The 25,647-nt window shown below is 48.5% G+C and overlaps 1 protein-coding gene across 3 annotated transcripts in view; it reads left to right on the forward strand.

The window, feature by feature from the left end:
* The window catches only part of STRN3 (striatin 3), a 984,550-nt gene that overhangs the window by 924,916 nt on the left and 33,987 nt on the right, over positions 1–25,647 (forward strand). For all 3 annotated transcript variants that reach the window (XM_078659406.1, XM_078659407.1, XM_078659408.1), the window contains one exon: positions 11,399–11,506. In XM_078659406.1, the coding sequence (XP_078515532.1) occupies positions 11,399–11,506 (108 nt within the window). The remainder of the gene's footprint in view (positions 1–11,398; positions 11,507–25,647) is intronic.

A 25,647-nucleotide genomic window follows, 5' to 3' on the forward strand; every position in this document is an offset into this window, starting at 1 on the left:
CTTGCCCCTTGAACGCACACATTACAGTACCTTGAAAAAGGGGGGGGGGGTTGCCGCGGACAATGCGGGGAACAGCTGTGGACCGGGACAGGCTCAGCAGGGCGCCTTGAGGGGGGGCTCGGCTTGTGACGGCGTTAGGAGGTGCGGTGCTGGAGCGGGGCCTCCGAGGGGCTCTGCGAGCTGTCAAGGGCGCTGTCTGTGTCCTGGCGTCTTCGATTCGAAGCTTGCAGGGAAATCCTTCGGTGGGGAAGTGCACTTTAGAGCGGCCCGTACTCCTTTGTACAGGGCAGCTCCTCTCACTGTGGTGCAGCCTCGGGGATTCCCTCTGGTGAGGGGCGGGTCACTACACTTCACGTGCATTGTGGCACTGCCCTGATACCGGGGAGGAGCAGGCAAGAAGGGGAGGCGGCGCGGTGGCACCCAGCAGTGGGCACAACTTGTACCGGCAGGTCAGCTGGTGCGGCGCAGCCTCAATGGCCAGGTACGGTGCGGAGCAAACGCTCAAGGGCACGCACCGTACTATCTGCTCACTCGGGTTCCGGGAGCTCGTGGGGGAGCTGATAGGCGGCGGTGCACTTTGTCCTCAGAGATGGGGGGAGGCAGGGTGCGGGGCGGCCCCTGGGGACACGGTGTGGCGGCGGCTGCGATCAGCGACGGCACACGGGTCAGGGCGGCCACGGCACGGCTCCACGCACTGAAAAGCGGACAATCCTCGGGGTGCACACAAATGACGGCCTTCAGCGGGGCACGAACTCAGCAAGCCCAGCAGCTTGGATCGAAGGAGGGGGAAGAGCCCAATGGTCTTGGGGCTCAGGTCGGGGGGCCAGCTCACTTCCAGGCTCTTGGAGATCAGCGAGTAAGCACAAGAGTTTGTAGAAAGTAAAAAGCAAATTCTTTCAGGATTTCTTCCTCTCCTTTGGCAGCAAGGTTCCCACTGCAGGCCAGTCCCCCAGGATAGGCACAGTCTCTCTCCTTCAGCTTCCTTGGTTCCTTCTCCTCAGGCAGAGGGGTCGTCTTGATTCACAAGCAGGATCTAATTTACAAGGAGCAGGGCTCCTACTTTTATACCACATTTCCTTTGTTCTTGCAGGCCAGGGGGGGCCTCTGCATAACCTCATTCAGTCTCTGAGTACTTTGTTGGTGTGTTCTGGCTTCTTCTTTCAGTGTGAGGGGCAGGCACATCAGACGCTCCACAGGGAGGTGGAGCCAGCATTGTGTGGACAGGGGCAGCCAGGAGTACCTTGATGACAGTGTTTCGCCCATCCTGGGCCAGGTGCCGGCTGAGTCATCAGTCGCTCCCCAGGGGGGCGGAGCCAGCATTGTGGTGGCAGAGCACAGCCCGATTAAAAGTCCAGGGGCACTCCTACCTCCCACTAAGGTGTAATCCTTGCATTCACCACCTGTCATCCCCCAGCCCTGTCACTCACACATCCCAGACAGTCAGATACACATACCAGCAGAGGCGGGCTGAAATGGTTAGGCAAGCAAATGCTAACTTTCTAAAAGTAGCATTTGCAAACACAGGATATTAAAATAAACTTTACTAAAAGAAGTATTTTAATATTCTGAGTTCAGGCATACTAAACATTAATTTCTACCATGTTCCCTGAGCCTGCTGGGATTATAGAGTGTAATAATTCCAGCAGCCCATCTGGCCTAAAGGGGACAGGTAGCCTTACCATAGTGAAAAACGAATGTGGCTGTAATTCACTATTAGGACATGCCACACTCATCAGAGCATGTCCTAACTTGCACTTACAATGCACCCTGCCCTTGGGCCTACCATAGGGGTGACTAATATGAAGTTAAGGGAAGGTTTAGGGGCTGGCAAGTGTTTGCACTTGCCCAGCCAGCATGACAGTACCAGACTGCACGCAGGTTCTGCAATGGCAGACCCTAGACACACTTTAAGGCTGCTTCTGTGGGTGGCGCAACCAGCGCTGCAGGCCCACTAGCAGTATTGGCATTTCCAAGCCCTGGCACTCCTGGTGCACTTTACTGGGGACTGATAGTAAATCCAATGAACCAATCAGGAATATCAATCACAGTTACACTTTACATAGGGAGCACTTGCACTGCGGCACGGATTGGCCGTGGCGCAGTGCCCTGAGCGGTGGACACCAGCAAAAACATCTGAGGCACATCAGCAAAAAGTGGAAGGGAAACTCACGCCAAGGTGCCAGGTCTAACACTATCCAAGTGTCTAAGTCTCTATTTGTTTCCTCCTAGCCAAACCGGAAGTGTCCTAAATCCTTCTAAATCTAACTTCTAAGTTCCCATTGACTTTGCATTGAATCCCGCGTGTGTGTAGAGACACTGCACGCGCCGCCTGTGGGCCTCCTACTTATAAACTATTGTTAAGACAGTGTAGCCCCAGCGATTCCCTGGACCCTAGGCCTTTCTTTTGCTCGTGACGTGGTACTTATACCACTTTCTTAATATATGGTTTGCTTCGCCCCTAGGGCCTAACCGTAAATTGTGCAACTTAACGTATAATAACTAAGTGTCTTGTTATGTGCTTTGGCCTCTGACCTCATAAAAAGTTCAGAGGAGTGTGTTAGAAATAAATACATATATATTTTATATATATCCTGTGTGGTGGCCTTTCATTTGATATTCAAGGGGTTGCATATGGTAAAACAGCTGGCTTTACACGCCCACTAGAGTCTTTTAGCCTAAGACTGTTCTGTCCACGCTACCACTAGGATAGCTGGTCTATAAGGTTGACTTACACCCACCATCACCATAAGGGTTGTTTGGACTGGTGCAAGGTGATCACTAGAATAGTGAACATCATATACCAGGCCAACTTCTCACAGGGAAGTTATTCCTTGATTGGCTAAAGACTTCAACACTGTCTCAGGTAAAACATTTATCCCTTCTTTCAGATGACCTGTATCATGTATTTCTTGTTAGGTCCCCGGAACCCACGTCAAAAGCACTTCGTGTATGCCATATACAATGAACTGTGTAAAGTTTTTACACAGGAAGCTGCTGACATGTTGCACACGATTTATAGTATTACTCTAGAAATGGCTTTGGAAGTGGTCGACAATGGCAGGACCACATAATCCTCTAGGATATATTCACTGCGCAACATAGTATCATCTGCAATTGACATAATGCAGCAGGACATATCTATTTTACAACACAGACAGTCACAACTTCGGGCCATCGTGTTATTAAGCTGAACACTGCAAACCTTACGTTCTGGACACATGCTGTGGCGTTATATTTTCACCACTAATCTGTTCATATGATCTAACTGAGCGACAGATATTAATGGCACATACAGATGCAAGTATACCATGGTGCACGTTAAAAATTAGACCCATTACCTTTCACCATTGCCGAAAAGCCTTCCACGGATTGGAAAATCCTTGATACATTACCCTACCAGTCACGGCATTCCAGTTCCAATATTGTCTACAACATCACCAGGTAGGCAGGTATGAAGCGTTAGGGGAAGGATTTGTGCATGAATACTGGGAATTACTTTTCAAGTTCAGATTCAGGAATGGGGACACAGAGGTTTTTCTCAGCGTTTCTGATTGTGAAAGTGCTTTAAGCAGGACTTAGTATGCAAGGTCTTCTCACTGCACAGGCTTGTAGTGTGTCGGTTGCGAATTTGTCCTGTTATCTGAAGGGTTCTCCGGCTGTCGTGAATCGTCCGATTTTCAAACTGCTCTCTAATGTGATTTTTTTTATGCCGAATGATCAAGGCTGCTGCAGAATGGAACAATGCATTGCTTATCTTGTGAAAGTTAATTCCGTAGTTACTTGTTGCCCTCAAATCTTGTTTCAACCAGCCTGCAAAGTTAGGGAGGCAATACTGTGGCCTTCGATAAATGTTTCAGACATACGCTTTCATTCTCTGAGCAAACTGAAAGCCATGCCTTTTCAAATGAATGTGACCTTAACATCCGCCAAAGAAACGTTTGAGCTCCAGGTTGCGAGGTCTTCATCTGAGATAGATGCTACTTCATACTAACCTCCCACTGCTTTTTGGGGGACTGGTCCACTGTATCTTTAACATGTCTGATACAAAGGGAACAGCGCACTTTTTAAAATGTATTGGCTCTTGATTGGTTAGCACCTTTCTGACATTTTTGGGAGTTATAACATCCTTTCATACACTCCATACTAGGAAGCGTTTTTGAATATCTTCGGCTCGTCCTACTGCTTGTAGCAGGGATTCTTATTTTAATTTTCCAGCTCCGTAATGTAGGTCCCAGTACAAACCGGAATTGAAACAGCACTGCCTGTGCTGCAAACCTGTGAGCGCATGATACACCGCTTCGGCACACCTCTGCTTCAAGAACTGAATAAGTATTGGTTCTTATCATTCAGGCCGGTTTGGCCTCGCTGCGTACAACCTGTATTCCGCTGCCTGCTTTGCAGGCATGAATGCGTACTGGATGTCTGCCTCGGATCGCAGTTGGTTGTGCCATTGGCCATTGAGGTACTGATGGACTCTTCGAAGGTCTATGGGTACAGCTGTACCCAGTCTATTCATTTGCTGCTGAATGCACTCTTCAAACCACCCTCATATGCTTTGGTTCCTAGTGAATTGGATACCAGCTCTGTGCGGTACGCTTAGAGGATGTAGGCCCTCCCTCGTCAACTGCTGTGGGTAGTGGTTGGAGCCACGTTTGCTCTATAAACTTGCATTGAGGTGAGCCTCTAAGAACATAGTCTGTGCTTGCTGGCAACAGCAGTTTTGCAACTGCCACTCAGAAAACACAAACAATTGTCTATTTTGTTTGGTGGCAACCATTTAGTGCCTTTTGGCAATTTTACAGTAGTTTTAGATTTTATCATTTTTATAGTTTTATTTGGCCTGCTGTTTTTACATAGCTTTTAGGTCGACCCTTAGTACAAGGAGTGGGTGTTATGTGCACGGGTTAGGCCCATGTAGCAACGCTGCACATTTTCTTACATTGTCCTCCTATGCACAGTAACATTTTACTGTGACCTTTTGCCCATATTTGCCTGCTGGACAATGTTGGATCAGTTTCTCTAAAACTGCTTTGGTTACACATTTTGCTTTACGCAACATTATCATGATACCTTGAACACCAAGTACAAGGCCTTTACGCACGCTGTACAAATGTCGTTCTATCTTCATCCATGGGGCGACAGAGCTATATTCATATCCATAACAGTGCTAATCTACATATACATTGCAGGGATGCTTTTTATTATAAATGCATTAGCATTTCCGGGCGTTAGCAGAGGAGACACTTCAGCTGACGTCAATGGTCCCTGCATGCTGAGGCTTCGCCAAGCAGCTGCCTGACATTTCCCTGAGGGGTGTCCAGTTTGTGACCAGGACGGCGTCCTACATTCTTGCCCAGCAGGTCATGGGGGTTGGATCATCCTGTGGGGTTTTTCTTGGCTCTAGACACACACACACACTCTAGACTCACATAGAGTAGGGATTTCATAGTAGGAGTACGCCAGATTACCACCTTGTCTTATATGCCTGCATATATACACTGTTATAGCACCATGGTATAACTATAGCTGTATATTCACTATTTGGTCCTTGTAATTACTTTCATATGCTTCTGTCTACTGATTATCACATCACGCGTATTCTATACAAGAATAACGTTGCTTCAATAAGTATATAGAAAAAGGCCCATTGTGTCTGCTGCGCATATTTCTCTGCGAACACGAGTGACTGAGCAAAAGGGTTCTAGATCTGTTATCACTATCCCTGAGGGGTCAGGGCTGTCATGTTCATTGGTTGCCAGAAGCCATTCGCTCCCTGTTTAGTTTAGAGGGGCTTATGGCGGCACTGTGAGCCAGCTGATCTCTAGGCCAACTTATATTGCAGGGTGCCTGGAATCAGTCTAAGCACCTCACCCAGAGTTGTTTGTCCTTAAACATGCTGGTCCTACTGATTAATGGGAACTACACAACACCTCAGTATAGGAAAAGATTAGAGAAGACCCAAAACATGCAAGTTAGTAGGTTTGCCAGATTCAATAGGACATTCCAACACTTGAAATACTGCTTATCACTACCTCCAGCCCCAGTATGTAGATCTGTGGGAAGGTTGCAAAATAAGGGAGTGACTAGTATTCAAACCCTACTATAGCATGAACCCTGGCATAATGAGAGAACTCGGGAGAATGACATTGTTGCCATAATTAGTCGCCACACTACCTGGCACCAAAAGGACAAGTGAATTTCTTTTTACAGCGCAAGCAGATTTATGAAGCAACCTGTCCCATGGACAAGCAGATATTCTATTAAATTCCACACCCCTGAGTGGTTGTACAAGGCTTGGTACTATCATGGCGAGACTATGGGACCTCCCTATCTTTAGGTTGTCCAAAGTCCGTGATTAAGAAACTCCTAGTGATGCAAAACACGGCTGCCCGGATTCTTCTGGTAATCCCAAAGCATCAGACAGCTTTGCCTGCACTAGCCATGCTACATTGACTGCCAATACAAAAAAAGAATTCAATGTAAAGCGTTGTGCCTGGCCCACCATGCATTGCATAAGAAGGGGCCACAAATTATACAACATTTGATTTATCCCACAAGAGATTTAAGATTTAGGAGCTTAAATTTGCTAGTCATCCCAAGGGTGAAAAAGGCCAAGTGTAGGGGGTGCTCATTAGTATACTTCATCCCCAAATTATGGTATTCCCTACCGTCAGGTCTTAGGCAGAATGACCATTTACTCAGATTCAGGAAACATCGTATAGCATACTTGTTTGTGTAACCATAACGTCATAGACGCCTGGCGGTACTGGGAAACCAGTCAGGTAGTCACACTTTTTAGAAATGCTTTGAATTTAATTAAAAGTATTGTTGATGCAGACTTGACCAAGGCTTGAACTTCCCTGATGAAAAATCAGCAATTGCCAATCTAGAGGTACCCTTGGTTCAGCTTACTCCATATAGTGAAGGGCCATGGAGCTGCCTCTGAAGTCGGTGAAGTATGCACCCCCTGTGCAGCTTGGCAGTGGCTGTCCCTAGGTTTGAGGGTGCCTGATTTATTGACACATTAGCAGGCGAAGACTAGGCCAACAGTTCTGCCAGACACCATCATCTGGTGGCAGACAACACGATAGGGACTTCACTATAAAATTTACTGTGGGGACGTCTAGCCGACTCTAGGAATTACCCGACACAAAATACTTTCTCTTGGTGCTCCCAGAAGACAGCTCACACTGGGGAGTATGACCGTGATAAAGCATAGAGTTGCGACAGCTTAACTCCCAGATGAAGAGCTGCTCTGCTGCAGTCTCTGGCTCCAGAAGCTCTGACAGGTGCATACACAGCTACCATGAAGTAGGACCCTTTGGTGCAATGGGAAACCCGATCCAAGCGAATGTGCAACAAGTCATAACCCTGTCGGCTGGTCAGAGGGTGTTCATCACCAGATTGTCCCTATCATCCGTGTCTTGCCTGAGCTTGTAGTTGAGCATGCACACATATTGGAGTGATGTATTGGGCCTGGCGCTGGTAAGCTAGTCCTGTTATTAAGAAGGTTGGTACATGTTGCCCTCATCTTATCATATTAGAAATCACAGAATGCCCCTTGGCTAATTCTGGTTACCTACTCCATTCCTGCGACGACAGCTATTCTGTTTGTACTGCACTCATTCCCTACTGCCCTAGAAAAATCCCACCTGTTCACAATCCTATCACTACTGTTATCCTCTTTAATTGATCCTGACATACATGAGGAAATGTATAAAAGACTAAGCTCAGGTCCTTTGTCTCTCATCCATGTTGTCCCACAGAACTTCTAGACAGTTATTGTTAACACTGCCCACTATTGCACTAAATCAAGTTCCAAGCAACAGTACGCCAAGATGCCAGAAGTAACTCCGGAAAGTATACAGAAGGAAATTACTACAATAGGATCCAACATTAGCACTTTCTATGGACATATAGACTGACTGAAGTCCCTGAGTGCAGACTTTGGGTCCATTTATCAGAGATTGGGCTCCCCAGTAAGTGACTTGAGGAAGTTGAAATACTTCTACACCTGCAACCACACTGGAGGGACCAAGTATGGCAGCTACAAAGAAAAATCATTGATCATGAGGAGTGCTCGTGCAGAGACAACATGCATCTATAGGAAATTCTGAACAGATGAAAAAGGAGACGTGATCACCTTTTTGCGTTGCTTTTTCCTCATCTCTAAAACATGCCCTTTTCAGAGCCTTTCAAATTGCCAGCGGGCTCACAGGTTTCGAACTAAGAATTAAAAAATCCTAGACAACCCCATACCAGCGATAGCATGTCTGCTGAGGCACGAGCATATTCAGGCTAAGAAAAAATAGAGACTCTTTTCCCTGGAAAATCTTCATATCCAAACAGACGTTTATAAAGAAGAAGAAATTCCTGACAATCTTTCCACAGTTGTGGCAAGGGAACGTGAAGTATGACCTTCTCAACCCCGCATCGATTACTGACAATCGATTTAAAAACCTCAAATCATGGAAACAGAACCCTGCTTAGATTTGCTGGATAATATTACCATGTCTATAGATGAAGCAGCTCCCTGAACCAGGAGAGGCAGGCTTGACACATAACAAAGACTGACTTTGAAGGTAATTCTCGGAATCACCATCAGAGACATCAGACCGGGATAGCATCAACCAGATTGTGGACTTTTGACACAAAATCGATCTAAAGTCACCTCCCCCTGAAGGAACTGTCATTCGGATTAACTAATGTAAGCCTGCAGCCTTCTATTTTGTTTTTCGTTGCCATGGTGCTAGTTTAGGATCTTACTTTTTGGTTTTTTGCCGATTTTGTTTCATATTATGAGGCTATTGCTCCAGCTTAATTTCCTCAGCTCATGACCTCCACATAGTTACATTGTTAATCAGCGTCTCTGTGGGCATTGCTCCTTATTCCTTCTTGGCATGGCTTGGGATAATAGCTTATCTTCCTTCTGTGGACTTTGGCCTAGAGCTGCCCCCATCCTTCTTCAGCAATTTACTCTTTCTGAATGGCTTGTTTCTTGCTCAACTCGATACAGTCGCAAATTGACTGCTTTCTCCTGCATGATTCTCTCACACAAGTGACCTACACTGAAATCCTTGTGTGCATGGAGGGGGTTCTTGAACCATTCTCGTATACTGTTAGACCTTTCACTGGGACACCATGTACTCACCAACCAGTACTGGCAAGTCCTGCATATAGGATGCTGGAGTGAAACAGCACCTTGAACTCTCATGCCCACATAAAGATTGGTACTGCTTTGCTATTCTTAATTTAAGCATCCGGATGTATAAAAGAGTCATCGCTAGAGAAGAGGAGAGTTAAGTGTAAATACAGTTTACCAGCAGTTCTCACGGCGATGATGGCCTGGATGAACTCTAATTTTCTGAAGCTCAACACAGAAAAAACTGAGTTGTTGAGTTTGGTCAGAAACCCGCAGTATAAAGCCAACTATGGTGGCCCCCGAAGCTGGCGCTTGCCCTGTCCCTGTGTCTAAGGCCAGGGACCTAGGTTTCCTTATTGACAAAGACTTAACACTTGCCCCACAAATTACACAACAGAGAAAGGGTATTAAGTTTACGGGATCGATGGACGCTCAAACAGTATTAACCCTGCCGGGTTGGAATTATCACCGGACGTGGGCCTAAATACTAAGGATTCAGCCATTGAGCCCTGAAGAGTTGTAGCATCTGTGCATGTACAGACCGACAACGAAACACGTGTCGGCTGGCTGTATATTGTCAATGATTTGATGACCAAATAAAAGGAGATATTTATGAAACTCCAAGAACCGACGTTGGACAGATTTCTATTCAATTGCATATATTATCATATTGCTTTCTATACTTGATTTGAGTGCGCAGGACTTTGTGTTTATGCCCCACAAATTAACCAAGTCACCTCGGCTTGCCTTTTTTACGATGAAGGTCCTACAAAAAAATCCTTCCTTTCATTCCTTTCTCACTAAGGAAAACAGTAGTAGGAGCCTTGGTTCTGTCGAGAGTAGATTATTGTAATGCCCTGTACTTGGGAGCTGGCACAAGACAGTTTTCCAAACTTCAATCAGTACAGAATACGGACGCTCAAATATTGCTGGACTTACCCAAACATCATCCGACGTCCAACAGTATAAAGCAGTTACATTGGCTTCCAGTTCGACGACGAGTGGACATTAAGGCCCTCTGATTGGTGCACAAAGCTCTGTATGGAGGTGGAGCGGCGGATATCGGGCTCCTTTTTTCTCGGTACGTGCCGTCACGCTCACTTACGTCCTCTAAGATAGGGTTGGTATGTCTCCTCAAAACAACAAGTCAGATGGGAAGAAAAGAGATTTTCATTCCTAGTGGCTAAGCTCTGGAACTCCCTCCCAAAACAGATGCGACAACAACCCAACAGGACTCTATTCGGAAAAACGTTGAAAACCTGGCTTTTTGCAAAGACCTAGATCTGTTACGCTGCACCATTCGCACACACTCGGCGCAAAGACGCCTCGGCAATAATGCGCTTAATAAATAATTCAGTCAGTCTCTATAACTACAAGGATTCGAGTCTTGAGTCCAACCGTTATAGAATCAGGATAACAAGTGCAGCCACCAAGACACAATTGGAGAACCTTGGATGTAAAGGGAAAGCCTGTTTTCCTTGGAGGCGGGATTGGAAAAATATTGTCTGCCTCGGTGAATTGGACAGGTCTGCAGCAAAAATAAGAAAAAGGCGGCAGGGTCATACAGCTTTTATATGGCATTCTAAGGCGTATGTCTCTCCATCTCTTTGACACACAGCAGAAGTCAGCAACACAAAATTACAGACACAATCAAAGAATGGCGGCAGCAGTTCATGTTTTATAAGTGAAAAATAGATGTCACTTGCAGGGGAGTAAGTGTTTACCAGTACATTACAGGATAACAGCAGTGCAAAATTTAACACAGAGCATGATGGTATCATTGATCGTTTCACTTGTAGACCTACAAAGTAACAGCAATGCAAGCTGCATATAACCACACATGGACAGCAGCAGTAGAAGCTTCACACACAGGCCTGTTATGTTTGGCTCGAACAGCAGTGCAAGCTTATCACACATGTACTTACCCCTGCATGAATTGCAGCTATGTGCTTCACATATTCTTCACTCCCGCACCCATCGAATGCTGCCCTGCGAGACTCTAAATAAACTTGAAAGGAACAGGTATGTTGGTGATTAGGATCCTCAACACTCTTAAGACTCATATTCAGTTATGAGTTTTTGAAAAAATTAAAGTGTGAAGCGCCAAGATTTGCTTTTTGATTGGTAATTAATTATCAAATTATTTGTGATTAAAGTTTAGTTTCAGGGTTTTTGAATTAAGCTGTATCTTGTACTGAACTTTCTAGTTGCAGTTTGCCTTTGCCTAGTGTCATGATATTGGTGTCATTGTTTCAGGTACACAATTGAGCAGTCACATCAACAGGGTAGTCAGTCACCCCACACTGCCTGTTACCATCACTGCCCATGAAGATAGACACATCAAATTTTTTGACAATAAAACGGGTAAGTGTGAGTGCTTGAACATTCTTATTTGTTGCTGTCTGTCACATCATTCATCATTTTCTCCTTTACATTCATAATGCGCAGCAGCCTTGGTTGAATGTTGCTTTATACCCTCTAATGGTAGCCCCTTTACTACTTTGTGATTTACCACTACCTCAGCGTATTCTAATTTCAGCTGGCCTAGTATTAACAATTAATGTGTTTATTGCTCCCCAAATTTTTCATGTTTTTAATTTGCTTTAGAAATTATTCAAATTTTTGCCCTTAGTAACTGATGCAGTTGTACTGTTCAAGGCACTCCACCAACCACTAACATTTAATTGTTTGATGAATGGGCGAAGCAAGTGATTATTCATGTAGACTTTTTCCTTTCTTTATAGTCTGTTAATCATTTGTGAATCGTCCTCTTCAAGTGACTATGGCTGCTGATGAATTCAAATATGTATCTGATAGACTATCAGCTACAGATTCCTTACCTTAGAATTATCCCCAGGCATGAGAATGGATCCGGAAATTTTTCATGAGCAGCACCCCTGCACGCCGGTAGGTGGCGTCGATCGGCTCCACTCAGTTTTGTCCACGCCAGAAGTGACGTGCTTGGTGCCTATATATGCACCACCCCAGCGCGCTGATGTACATTTTTTTCTTTTTGTGCCAGCCAGCACAGATTCGGAGAAACCTACTCTGTCAGGTGAGCTTTCCTCTGTGTTTTGTCAGGGTTTATTTGAGAGTTCTTCGCCTGGTGTTTCAGGGATGTCCACTAGAAAGACCGGCTTCAAGCCCTGTGGCACCTGTCATCAACAGATGTCAGTGACAGACGCACATCTTGTTTTCCTCCTAGACTGCAACCACGACACGAAGACTTGCGCCGATTGTGGCATCATGCGCGCCAAGGACAAGAGGGAGTGGTTCCTCAAGCTCCTTGCTGCTTCGCGAGCGTCCCCACAGTGGTCGCGGTCCCGGTCAAGAGGAAGGACCCCGGATTGGTTACAGATTCCAAGATCGTCACCTTCCAAGTTGTCGGGCCACTCGGTAAGCCCCTCAAAAAGAAAGATAGTAAGAAGTTGAAGTGGTCTTCGACTTCATCTCGGCCAACGATGGAGTTTTGACATTCGAGGCCTGTCTCCCTGGTTGCACCAGTGCTTGGCCTGATATATGAAGTTCACTAGTTCTAGTGATCACCTTGTATCAGTCCAAACAACCCTTATGGTGATTGGTTGTAAGTCAACCTTATAGACCAGCTATCCTAATGGTAGCATGGACAAAGCAGTCTTAGGCTAAACTCTTTTGGCATGTAAAGCCAGCTGTTTTACCACATATAACCCCTTGAATACCAGATGAAAGGACACCACACAGGTTGTTATGAAAATAAACAGTATATTTATTTATAACAAGCACCTCTGAGCTCTTTATGAGATCAGAGGGCTAAGCACATGACAATCTCTTAGGAAAAATACGATAAGTTGCACAAAATTACAATGGTACCCTAGGGGCATGACAAACCATATACTAAGTAAATGGTATAAGGAAATCGATAGAAGGAATGGAGCTGTCCAGAGGCTGTAGGATCGCTGGGACTACACTATTCTAACCTTAGGTAAGTAACAGGAGGCCCACGGGACGCGTGTGCACAGTGTGAACTCACACGCGAGATGCGGAACAAAGTCAATAGACAGTACAGTTTACGAAAAAGGTGAGTATGGACAGTCTTTACTATCTAGGACTAAAACGACTGGGAATTTGGACACTAGGAAAGTTAATCTACCCTTGAGCACCGAAATGCTCTTGTTACCTCACCCACGGGCTGCGGGTGCATAGGTTGTAAAGTGTGTCGGGTTTCCGCGTCGAAGTCTATGGAGCCTTGAAGAAAGATGCTGCAGGCGACCAAGTGGAAGATGTCCGGTGGATCGAGGAAGAAGAGGACCTGAAAGCAGAGGGGACAGTGTTCAAAGTCACTAGCCCGTGACCGGTGTGGAACCAGAAAGGAACAAGGTGCTGTCGTCGCGATCAGGTGAAGAGTGGACGCTTGTCTCTGCAGCCACGTGGACCAGGAGGTGTCTTCGACGACCAGGATGGAGGCACGCGCTGTCCCACGCAGGCTCTCGTTGTCGGCAGTGTCGGATCCGAATTTGAAGTCAACAGGCCTTGGCAAAGGCAACCCACGCGGTGAGTGGAAACGGCGTCTGGTGCGGACCAGGAGGGTCCGGGGTGCTCCTCTTTTGGAAGGGAGCAAGGGCCAGTGTGGAGCAACCAGACCAGCAGTGTAGATTTCAAGGATCGTCATCTAGGAGGCCACTAGCCAGTCTGCAAGTGACCAGACAACGCATCGAGCAGCAATTAAGCAAAAGGGCCCCACGCAGATCTCGTGGATGCTGGGGGGCTGGTCTTCGGTGCAGGGGCGGCTCGGGGCTGGGGCTTCTCAATCCCCAAAGCACTTTCTCGAGGATGCCTCTGAAGTCGTGCTGGAAGCGAAGTGCAGTTTCTTCAAGATGGCCGGTCCCACGTGTCTCGTCGCACTCACGGATCTCAGCTGTGCTTCAGATGTAGGTTGAGGTCGGAGAGGTCTGGAAGTCCGGATCTCGCTGGGCTCTGAGGTCTTGTTCCGGCAGGAAGGACGACAAAGTGAACCGCTAGGACGCTTGATGGTGCCTGCAGTCGCAGGGTGGACACTCCTTGCCCACAAGGGAGATTCTTCAGTTTTTTGTGGAGCAGAACGTCGAAGTCCAGAGTTTATTTTTGTAGAGTTTCAATTCAGGATAATCTAATTTGGAATGGGACCTTTATTCTCCTAAAGGGGGCTGTACTGTGACTAGGTCCCTCCCATGGGTGGGACCAGGAAGTGGGGTGGTTACACCCCTTATCCTTTGTCCGGTTTCGCACCAGAGCTGGGGCTGGAGTGCCCCAGCAACTGGTTTGAACCGGTGTATGCACAGGGCACCTTGTGTGCCCCAGGCATGTCTCATTCCTTTCAGGCCTGTCCTACCTAATACACAAAATCCTGTCTGGGGTGGTGCTAGCACCTCTCAAGGCAGGAAACCCTTTGTCCAGGCCTCCCTCGCTGGTAGGACTCCCAGCAGCAGGAGGTCAGACTTGTGTCTGTGGTGGCAGCATCCATTTTGTGATGCTGAGGCTTCGTTTAACTTTAACCGGGGTTCACAGTTACATACATGTCGTTTCCCTCTAAAAGGGTGGAATGCTACCCCCGTCGCCAGAATTGGCGAGGGGGTAGTATTCCAAATCGTATGACACCTTACTCAACATGTTTTGATAATGCTATACCAAAGTTAGCATTTAACCGCGAGGATTATAATGCACTTAAGAGTATATGGTATAGCGTTATCATGGTACAGCTATTAGGACTTGGTTCCGCAAGCTGCAGACGGGCTCAGCTCATGCCAGAGCACCATCTCACATAATTCCAATCACTCTGCCTTCAGGATTGATAAGGCCTGCCATAGGAGTGACTGATAGGAATATATGTGTCCATTTTAGGGTTAGATATAGGTATACTATATCTATAGCAAAGGGTGATTACACCACCTTGCCCCAGCTGTCTTACCAGCCAGTTGTGTCTGTTTAGATGGCCAGCCAAGGGTGGCATAATACATGCTTCAGCCCCTGGTAGGCCCTGGGTACACCTATGCCCTTGGTACCTAAGGTACACTGTACAGGGACTGATAAGGTGGCCCAGTACCAATTGGTAAATGCACCTAAAGTACATGGATGTCAATTTAGAGAGAGAACAGCTAGGCTGTGGGTCTGATCAGCAGGCCCACAGCCAGGGAAAGTCGTAAACCAGTGAAGCAAGAAGCAAAAATCTGGGGAGACCATAGGATTGCAGACCCTACTCTCCTACATAACCCCCCGCCCCCCCAAACTTAGGGACATTAAACTAACCTTGACCAGGTGAGTCTTCCTGTTCTAAGTGGAAATACCTGGAGAGACCATGTGCATTGCCGTGGTCAGTCCCTGGTCTGTGCTCCACTGTAAAGTCTATCCCCTGTAGGGAAATGGACTACCTAAGAAGTTTGGGGTTTTCACCCTTCATTTGATTTAGCCACAAGAGGGGCTTATGGTCGGTCTGAATCTTGAAGTGAGTTCCAAACAAGTATGGCCTCAACTTCTTCAGGGCCCAAACCACAGCAAAGGCCTCACTCTCAATAGCCGACTAACGTTTCTCTCTAGGGGTCAGCCTTCTACTTATAAAAGCAATGGGCTGGTCATGACCATCAATATTCAGCTGAGATAGAACAGCTCCCACACCCAACTCAGAAGCATCTGTTTGGACAATGAAGGTTTTGGAGTAGTCTGGACTCTTGAGAATAGGTGGAGTACACATGGCCTGCTTCAGATCATCAAATGCCTTTTGACAGCTAACTGTCCACTCAATCAATCAATCAATCAATCAATCAAGGACATTTATAGAGCGCACTACTCACCCGGAGGGTCTCAAGGCGCTTGGGGGGGGGGGGGGGGGTGCTGCTACTGCTCGAACAGCCAGGTCTTGAGCTTCTTCCTGAAGGAGAGGTGGTCTTGGGTCAGGCGCAGGTCGGGAGGGAGGGAGTTCCAGGTCTTGGCGGCCAGGTAGGAGAAGGACCTTCCTCCTGAACTTTCTTTGGCATTTTCTTGCTTGTCAAGTCATTAAGTGGTGTCACAATGGACCCATCATTTTTGGCAAACTTCCTATAGTAACCAGACAGGCCCAAGAAAGCTCTGACATGTGTCTGGGTGGTTGGAGGAGCGCAGTCCTTTATGGCCTGTATCTTGCTCTCCAATGGTTGAACCTGGCCTCCACCTACAAGGTGGCCCAGGTACACAACCTGACTCTGCCCTATCTGGCACTTGGTGGCCTTGATAGTGAGGCCTGCCTTCTGCAGGGCCTCCAAAACGTTCCTCAGGTGATCCTCCCAGGTGGAGCTGAAGACCGCAATATCATCTAGATATGCTGCCCAAAAGTCATCCAACCCAGTGAGAACTTGGTTAACCAACCTTTGAAAAGTGGCAGGTGTATTTTAATCCCTCTGTTGATGCTCAGAGAGGCTGTCAGAAAAGACCACACCATCTACTAACCCATCATCAGGGTTCTGAGTGAGCAGGTCTGGGAGAGGGTCACTCTCTTCCTCCTGTCCCTCATCTGTGGCCATGAGCAAGCCCATGTCCTCCCTGTCGACAAATGCCTTGAGCCTGTTAACATGAAGCACCCTGTAGGGGCTCATGGGAGTTCCAAGGTCCACCAGGTAGGTGACCTCTCCCTTTTGCTCAATGATGGTGTGGGGTCCAGACCATTTGTCTTGGAGAGCTGTTGGGGCCACTGGCTCCAACACCCACACCTTCTGTCCTGGGTGGTAAACAGTCAGGACAGCCTTTTGGTCATGCCAAGCTTTTTGAAGTTCTTGGCTGGCCTCAAGGTTTTTGGTTGCCTTCTCCATGTACTCTGCCATCCTGGAGCGGAGACCAAGTACATAGTCCACTATGTCAAGCTTAGGCTTTTTGAGAGGTAACTCCCATCCTTCCTTCGCAAGACATAGGGGTCCTCTTACAGGATGCCCAAACAGAAGCTCAAAAGGACTGTAGCCAACCCCCTTCTGTGGGACCTCTCTGTAAGCAAACAGGAGGCAGGGTAAAAGGATGTCCCATCTTTGCCTAAGCTCTTCAGGTAACCCTTTTATCTTCCCTTTTAGGGTCTTGTCGAATCTCTCCACAAGCCCATTGCACTGTGGGTGATAGGGTGTGGTACATTTGTAATTTACACCACACTCCTGCCACATTGCAGTCAAGTATCCTGACATGAAGTTTTCACCTCTGTTAGAGACAACCTCCTTAGGAAACCCCACTCTGGAGAAAACTCCAAGTAGGGCCCTGGCCACAACAGGAGCTGTAGTGGTCCTAAGGGGAATAGCTTCTGGGTATCTGGTGGCATGATCCACTACCACCAGTATAAATCTGTGCCCAGATGCTGTTGGGGTGTCCATTGGTCCAACAATGTCTATCCCCACTCTTTCACAGGGTACCCCCACCACAGGTAGTGGAATAAGGGGGGCCTTTGTTGTGCCACCTGATTTGCCACTGGCTTGACAGGTGACACATGAGCGACAAAACTCTTGTGTGTCCTCAGACATGTGTGGCCAGTGAAAGTGAGGGACAAGCCTGTCCCAAGTCTTGTTCTGGCCTAAGTGTCCTACAAGTGGAAACTCGTGGGCTAAGGTAAGGAGGAAACTAAGAGACAAGGGGATGACCAGCCTCCTGGTAGCACCAGGCTTGGGGTCTCTTGCCTCAGAGTATAGGTGTCCTTCATCCCAGTACACCTTGTGGGTACCTGTAGCATTCCCTGCAGCCTCAGCAGCAGCTTGCTGTCTGAGGGGTTCAAGGGAGGAACAGTCTAACTGTGCCTGCCTCAAGTCTGCCCTGGAAGGTCCCCCTGTCCCAAGAAACTCAACCTGTTCAGGTTCACGTTCTTCTAGGACAGTTCCTTCTAGGGTCTTTGGATCAGCCTCCTGAGAGGGCTGGTCCTCCACCTGAAGCAGGGGGGAAGGCACTGCCTTAACCCTACTGCTCTTCCTCTTGGGTAGTGTCTGGTCCATTGTTCCAGGATCCAGCACTTGTTCAGCTGGGCATTTTCTGGCCTGTGACCTGGTCACAGCAAGGACATGTGCTGACAAACCTAACATTTCCACATGAGTCCTATACTCCACGGGGAGGTCTGAACTAACTACAACCCTTTTGAGGCCAGTTACCCTTCCCCAGGAGAAGTTAACAACTGCCATACTGTGATTGGTAGTGACGTTGCTAGCATTGGTCACTAGGTAGTCTGAACCTAGTATGATCTGATCAGGGTCCACAAAGGCTGGTGTCACCATAGTGACACTGGCACATGTGTCCCTGTAGGCCTGAGCCATTTTTCCATTGATCAAAGGCGTTTGCCTGTACTTGCCCAGAGTACTGGGACTTACAGTAGGGGTCATATCCATGTCCCCACTACAAACAAGAACAGCCTGAGTAGGTATTCTGACTAAGTCAGAACCAACCTCAGTTCCCAGGGTTAACCCAACTATAGCCTTGGGGGGGGTACACTACCACTACTAACTGTACTAGGGGGTGCAGGTGCCTTAGGGGCAGTAGTGGTAGGAGCTGAGCCTTTCTTGGTGCACTCACTAAACCAGTGAGTCTTACTTTTAAAGTATTGGCACCATGATTTCTTCTGAACATCAGTCTTCTTCTTTTGGGAATTCTGGGACCCCCCCTCCTTAGATTGTTGGGGCCCGGTTGAAGACTTCTGGTCATTTTGTTGATTCTGATTACTACCCTTTTGGTCTGCTTTCTTCAGGCCACCACCCTGGTTCTGCTGCTTAACCCTGGTTTTGACCCATCTGTCTGCCTTCTTTCCCAATTCTTGGGGAGAGGTCAGATCTGAGTCAATCAGGTGCTGATGCAACAACTGGTTCTGACAATTATTTAAGATTTGCTCTCTCATTATAAGATTGTACAATCCTGTGTAATCAGTAACTTTACTTACCAGTAACCAGCCTTCCAAAGCCTTAGTGGCACAATCAACAAAGTCAGTCCAATCCTGAGCCTGAGTTTTCTGGGTGTCTCTGAACATCAACCTGTACTGGTCAGTTGTTAGGCCAAACCCATCAATCAGTGCATTTTTCAGGACTTGGTAGTCATTAGCATCCTCATCTCTAACAGTGAGGACCTTATCCCTGCCTTTACCTTCAAAGGAGAGCCACAATATAGCTGCCCACTGACTCTGGGGTACCTGCTGTACTTTGCAGGCCCTCTCCAGAGCAGTCATCCATTTGTGGATGTCATCTCCTGTCTTATAGGAGGGCACTATTTTACTCAGGTGTCTATTATCAAAACTCCTGTCTTTATCTCTAGGGATAATGCTGCCACCAGTGGGTTCTATCCCACTCAATTTCTGCTCTCTGGCAAAAGCAAGTTTTTCCTTGGCAAGGGCAAGTTCTTCCCTTTGAATCCTCAGATTAACTTCCTTCATCTTTGCCTGATGCTCTCTCCTCTGAGGGGAAGTCATCCTCCTCTGAGCAGATGCATGAGAGACATGGGAGTGAACAGATCTGAGGTAGTCTCTAGATTGAGACCTATCTCTTCTGTTCCCAAGGTTAGGCCTGCCTGTGGCTAGGTCTGGGGCTCCCCCAAACCCATCCCCATGTAGGCTTAAGTTGGCCCTAGTAAGTCTGCTGACTAAAGCTTGGCCATTGTCTACCTCCTCCTCAGATGAGTTTCCATCTTCCCTACCATCTACATTTTCTGTTTCAGGGAGTTTAGAGTCTGGGTCACCTTCTAAGGGGGGCATGCTTCCATCTGCTGGGTCTGAGGGGCCTGGATTAGAGGCCCTTCTGGCATCATAGGTCTCTAAGAGTCCTAACAGAAAAGGAAGGTTAGGGTTCGAACCCTGTTTCAGTTTCCTGGAGGTACACAATTGTCTCATCTCCTGGAAGCTGAGTGCTGCATATCTGGAAAGGACCTGTGGAGGGTCACTAACCACAAGGGGAGTCACTGTGGCCTCTCCTGTGGTAGACATGCTTTCTAGTTTAGGGGTGGTGTGTGCACCTACCTACACTATGGGTTTTCCTACTGATCCCTTGCTAAGAGTTGTAGTCAGGGTGTGCTAGGCCCTTTCTACTATAACAGCTGGTTCAGTAGAACTCAGAGTATTTCTAAGCTTGTTATATGTACCTATGGTACCTTATGTGATCTTTCAAATGATATCTCAAGATTATATTTGGTAAAAACAACAGCAAGCTCAAATCCCAACCGCTGCACACCAATGTGAGAAGTTGGCCTGATATATGATGCTCACTAGTTCTAGTGATCATCTTGTATCAGTTCAAACAACCCTTATGGTGATTGGTTGTAAGTCAACCTTATAGACCAGCTATCCTAATGGTAGCATGGACAGAGCAGTCTTAGGCTAAACTCTTTTGGCATGTGAAGCCAGCTGTTTTACCACATATAACCCCTTGAATATCAGATGAAAGGACACCACACAGGTTGTTATGAAAATAAACAGTATATTTATTACTAACAAACACCTCTGAACTCTTTGAGATCAGAGGGCTAAGCACATGACAATACTCTTCAGAAAAATACAATAAGTCGCACAAATTACAATGGTGCCCTAGTAAATGGTATAAGGAGATCGATAAAGGAAATGAAGATGCCCAGAGGCTGTAGGATCGCTGGGACTACACTACTCTAACCTTAGGTGAGGAGCAGGAGGCCCACGGGACGCGTGTGCAGAGTGTGAACTCACACGCGAAATGCGGAACAAAGTCAATGGGCACAACAAGTTACGAAAAAGGTGAGTAAAGACAGTTACGACTAAAACGACAGGATACCTGGGCACTAGGAGAGTCAATCTACCATTGAGCACAGAAATGCTCTCGTTACCTCACCCACGGGCCGCGGGTGCATAGGTGTGAAAGTGTGTCGGGTTTCCGCGTCGAAGTCAATGGAGCCTTGAAGAAAGATGCTGCAGGCGACCAGGAGGAAGATGTCCGGAGCGATCCAAGGGTGGATCGAGGAAGATGGAGACCTGAAAGCAGAGGAGACAATGTGGAACCAGGATGGAACCAGATGCTGTTGTCGCAATCAGGTGAAGAGTGGACGCTTGACTCTGCAGCCACGTGGACCAGAAGGTGTCTTCGACGACCAGGATGGAGGCACGAGCTGTCCCACACAGGCTCTCGCTGTCGGCAGTGTCTGATCCGAAATCGGAGTCAACAGGCCTTGGCAAAGGCAACCCACGCGGTGAGTGAAGATGGCATCTGGTGCGGACCAGGAGGGTCCGGGGTGCTTCTCTTTTGGAAGGAAGCAAGGGCCTATCTGGAGCAACCAGACCAGCGGTGTAGATTTCTTGGGTCGTCGTCTAGGAGGCCACTAGCCAGCCTGCAAGTGACCAGACAACGCGTCGAGCAGCAATCAAGCAAAAGGGCCCCACGCAGAACTCGTGGATGCTGGAGGGCTGGTCTTCTGTGCAGGAGCTGCTCGGGGCTGGGGCTTCTCAATCCCCAAAGCACTTACTCGAGGATGCCTCTGAAGTCGTGCAGTTTCTTCAAGATGGCCGGTCCCACGTGTCTTGTCGCACCCACGGGTCTCAGCTGTGCTGCAGATGTGGGTAGATGTCGTAGAGGTCTGGGAGTCCGGGTCTCGTCGGGCTCTGAAGTCTGGTTCCGGCAGGAAGGACGACAAAGTTAACCGCTAGGATGCTTGATGGTGCCTGCAGTTGCAGGGTGGTCACTCCTTGGCCACAAGGGAGATTTCTTCAGTCTTCTGTGGAGCAGAACATCGAAGTCCAGAGTTTCGTCTTTGTAGAGTTGTTCATGATAATCTAATTTGGAATGGGACCAGCTCCTACCTTTATTCTGCTGAAGGGGGCTGTACTAGTGACTAGGTCCCTCCCATGGGTTTGACCAGGAAGGGAGGTGGTTACACCCCCTATCCTTTGTCCGATTTCGCGCCAGAGTTGGGGCTGGAGTGCCCCAGCAACTGGTTTGAACCGGGGTATGAACAGGGACACCTTGTGTGCCCCAGGCATGTCTCATTCCTTTCAGCCCTTCCTACCTCAATACACAAAATCCTGTCTGGGGTGGTGCTAGCACCTCCCAAGGCAGGAAACGCTTTATCCAGGCCTCCGTTGCTGGAAGGACTCCCAGCAGCAGGAGGTCAGACTCGTGTCTGTGGTGGCAGCATCCATTTTGTGATGCTAAGGCTCGGGTTAACTTTAACCGGGGTTACAGTTACATACATGTCTTATCCCTCTAGAAGGGTGGCATGCTACCCCCGTCACCAGAACTGGCGAGGGGGTAGTATTCCAAAGCGTATGACACCTTACACGACATGTTTTGATAATGCTATACCAAAGTTAGCACTAACTGCGAGGATTATAATGCACTTAAGAGTATATGGTATAGCGTTATCATGGAACAGCTATAAGGACATGGTTCCGCAAGCTGCAGACAGGCTCAGCTCATGCCAGAGCACCATCTCACATAATTCCAAGCACTCTGCCTTCAGGATTGATAAGGCCTGCCATAGGAGTGACTGATAGGAGAATATGTGTCCATTGTGGGGTTAGATATAGGTATATATCTACAGCAAAGGGTGAGTACACCACCTTGCCCCAGCTGTGTTACCAGCCAGTTGTGTCTGCTTAGATGGCCAGCCAGGGGTGGCATAATACATGCTGCAGCCCCTGGTAGGCCTTGGGTACACCTATGCCCTGGGTACCTAAGGTACACTGTACAGGGGCTTATAAGGTGTCCCAATACCAATTGGTAAATGCACCTAAAGTACATGTGAGTTAATTTAGAGAGAGAACAGCTAGGCTGTGGGTCTGATTAGCAGGCCCACAGCCAGGGAAAGTCGTAAAACAGTTAAGCAAAAAGCAAAAATCTGGGGTGATCATAGGATTGCAGACACTACTCTCCTACAGGGGGAGTGCCCCTTGACTCTGAATAGGGCTGTGCTCTGCCACCTCAATGCTGGCTCCGCCCCCTGGGTGGCGACTGATGACTCTGCCCTGCACTTTGTGAAGAGGGAGGGGAAGACTGTCAACAGAGTGCTCCTGGACTGTACTTGTCACCACAATACTGACTCCACCTCCTGCGGAGCGTCTGAGGTCCCTGCCCTGCTCACTGAAAGGAGAAACCAGAGACTGCAAAACAAAGTGCTCCAGAGCTGAATTGGACTATGCAAAGACCCCCCTGACCTGAAGAAACAAAATAAACTGTGTATAAAAAGAGGAGCTCTGCTCCTAACAAATCAGATCCTGTTTTGACCACGAAGAACCTCTGCCCGACTAGAAGGACCCAGAAGAAGCTTAAGGAGGAAAGACTGTCCCTGACCTGGAGGACTGGCCCTGCAGTTGGTGCCTTGCTGAGAAAGCAGAGGAAAAGACCAGAAAGGACTTTGCTACATTTGTGCCTGAAACAATCTCCAAGGGCTTGATCTTGAGCTAGCCCCCTGACCTGAGCCCCGGGACCATTGGGCTCATCCTACCTTCGCCCGTCTGCTGCTGAGCTGTGTGCTTCCCTTCTGCCGGAGCTGTGACCTCCGGTGCCCTCTCCCCCTCCTAGGGCCGTGACACCCAGGAGCCTGGCCGCCCTTGCCCGCTGAGAGCCCCGCTCGAGTTTGCGCCGCTCTCGCCACGCTGTGCCGGGCCGGGCCGCCTGCTCCCCTGTCACCTCGCCTGCAACTGGAGCGTGTTGTGTGCCCACTCACCCCTCCTGCCGGAATTGGATCGGAGCGCGATTCCTAGCCTCGGACGGCGCGTATGCTTGAAACTTAACCGGCCGCCCCGCTTTTGCCCTCCCGCATCTAACAGGCCGCGCCGCACCCTGAAGAGCCCCCAGTACGGTCCATACTGGAGGCCCCGTGCCGCGCCCGCCTACTCAGAAGCATCAAGCCACAACGGACCCGAAGGTACGCTTCACCGGCCGGCGCGTATTAGCAGAGTACGACTCGTCCATCACGAAGTACGCCGTGAGGGTCTGAAACGCCGCGACTAGAGCATCAAAGTCCAGGTACTATGCCATTCGAACTCCGGCAGGACTTCGCATCGGAATTGGGGTCCGCAACGTTTGTTTTCCCCGCATTGCTTTGAAACACGAATGTGTCGCACGGCCACCCTGCGACTCGTACCCCTCAGTAAAGCCTGCCGCGCTGTACGCCCCGTATCACGAGGCGCGTGAGCATCGGTAGGGCCTCCCTGTTCTCCCCGCACAAAGTACGCCAGCTCGCTACGCAGCGCACCCTCTTCAACGGAATGTGCCAAGAGATTATGATCAGCTTCGAGTGGCGTGGGACAGTGTTTTAAATCAGTGGACCTTGTGAAATAGGTAGTAATTAAGAACTTTAAAAAAACTCTTTTCCAAACGAAAGTACTGTGGCCTCATTTCCTAAAAGTTATATTGGTCTTGTGATAAAGCTGCATAGTAACATATTTTTTACATAAAGTCTACGTATTTTTTATACAAACCTTACGCCTGGTGTCCATTTGTGGTGGGTCTGTGATTTTACTGTATGTGGTCATAAATGCTTAACTGACTTCGCGCCCTGAGGATTAGCCTTGTCTGCTCGCGCAACGCAACCTAAAGGGTGAGCAGGGGTTATTCTTAAGGAGTAGTTCCCTTGCCCTGACTAGAGGAGAGGGTCCCTGTTTGTCACAAGTGCATACCTGTGCCAACCAAAGACCCCCAATTCTAACAGTAGGCCACAAGCACATTCAGTTAACTGTGCTTCCCTTTGGCCTTACCGGCGCCCCTCAGGTGTTCAAGTCTTCCCCCATCTCGATGACTGGTTGTTGAAGGCGGGCTCGCCCCAGTCGTCTCCCACATCCAGACTACAGCTGACCTCCTGCATTTGCTGGGGTTCTCCATCAACGTGCTGAAGTCGCACCTGATTCTCTCTCAACAGCTCCTCTTCATTGGAGCGGTTCTGGACAGGACACAGTTTCAGGTTTATCCACCCAAACAGCGAGGCAGAGATATTCTGGCTATGATTCCGATCTTTCAGCCTCTATTCCAGGTTTCGGTCAGGATGATTCTGAGGCTGTTGGTCCTCATGGCCTCCTGCATCCTGCTGGTCGATCATGCCAGGTGGCATATGCGGGCTCTGCAGTGGGACCCGAAGTTCCATTGGGCGCAGCATCAGGGGAATCTGTCCAATTGCGACCAGATCGCGGAGGGCAGAGCACACAGTGGTGACAGACGCATCCCTTCTGGGATGGGGTGGCCACATGGGAGAGGCGGAGATCAGAGGCCTCTGGTCTCCGGCGGAGTCCGGGCTCTACATCAACCTTCAGGAGCTCTGGGCGATCCGTCTTGCACTAAAGGCATCCCTTCCCTCTGTCTGGTGATGAGTAGTGCAGGTGTTCACAGACAACACCACCCCCATGTGGTACTGCACCAAATAGAGCAGGTGGAGTTGTGAACCCTATATCTGAAAGAGACACGTTAGTGATAGATTCCTTACCTTAGACTATCCCCGGGCGTCAGACTGGATCCGGAAACTTTTGCGTAGCAATACCCCTGCACGTCGGTAGGCGTCGTCCGCGGCACCGCGTCCGCGTCGTTAGCGCCGGAATGACACCGCCCTCGCACGCTGACGTCAGTTCT

This window comes from Lissotriton helveticus, chromosome 9 (assembly GCF_964261635.1).
Source record: "Lissotriton helveticus chromosome 9, aLisHel1.1, whole genome shotgun sequence".
NCBI lineage: Eukaryota > Metazoa > Chordata > Amphibia > Caudata > Salamandridae > Lissotriton > Lissotriton helveticus.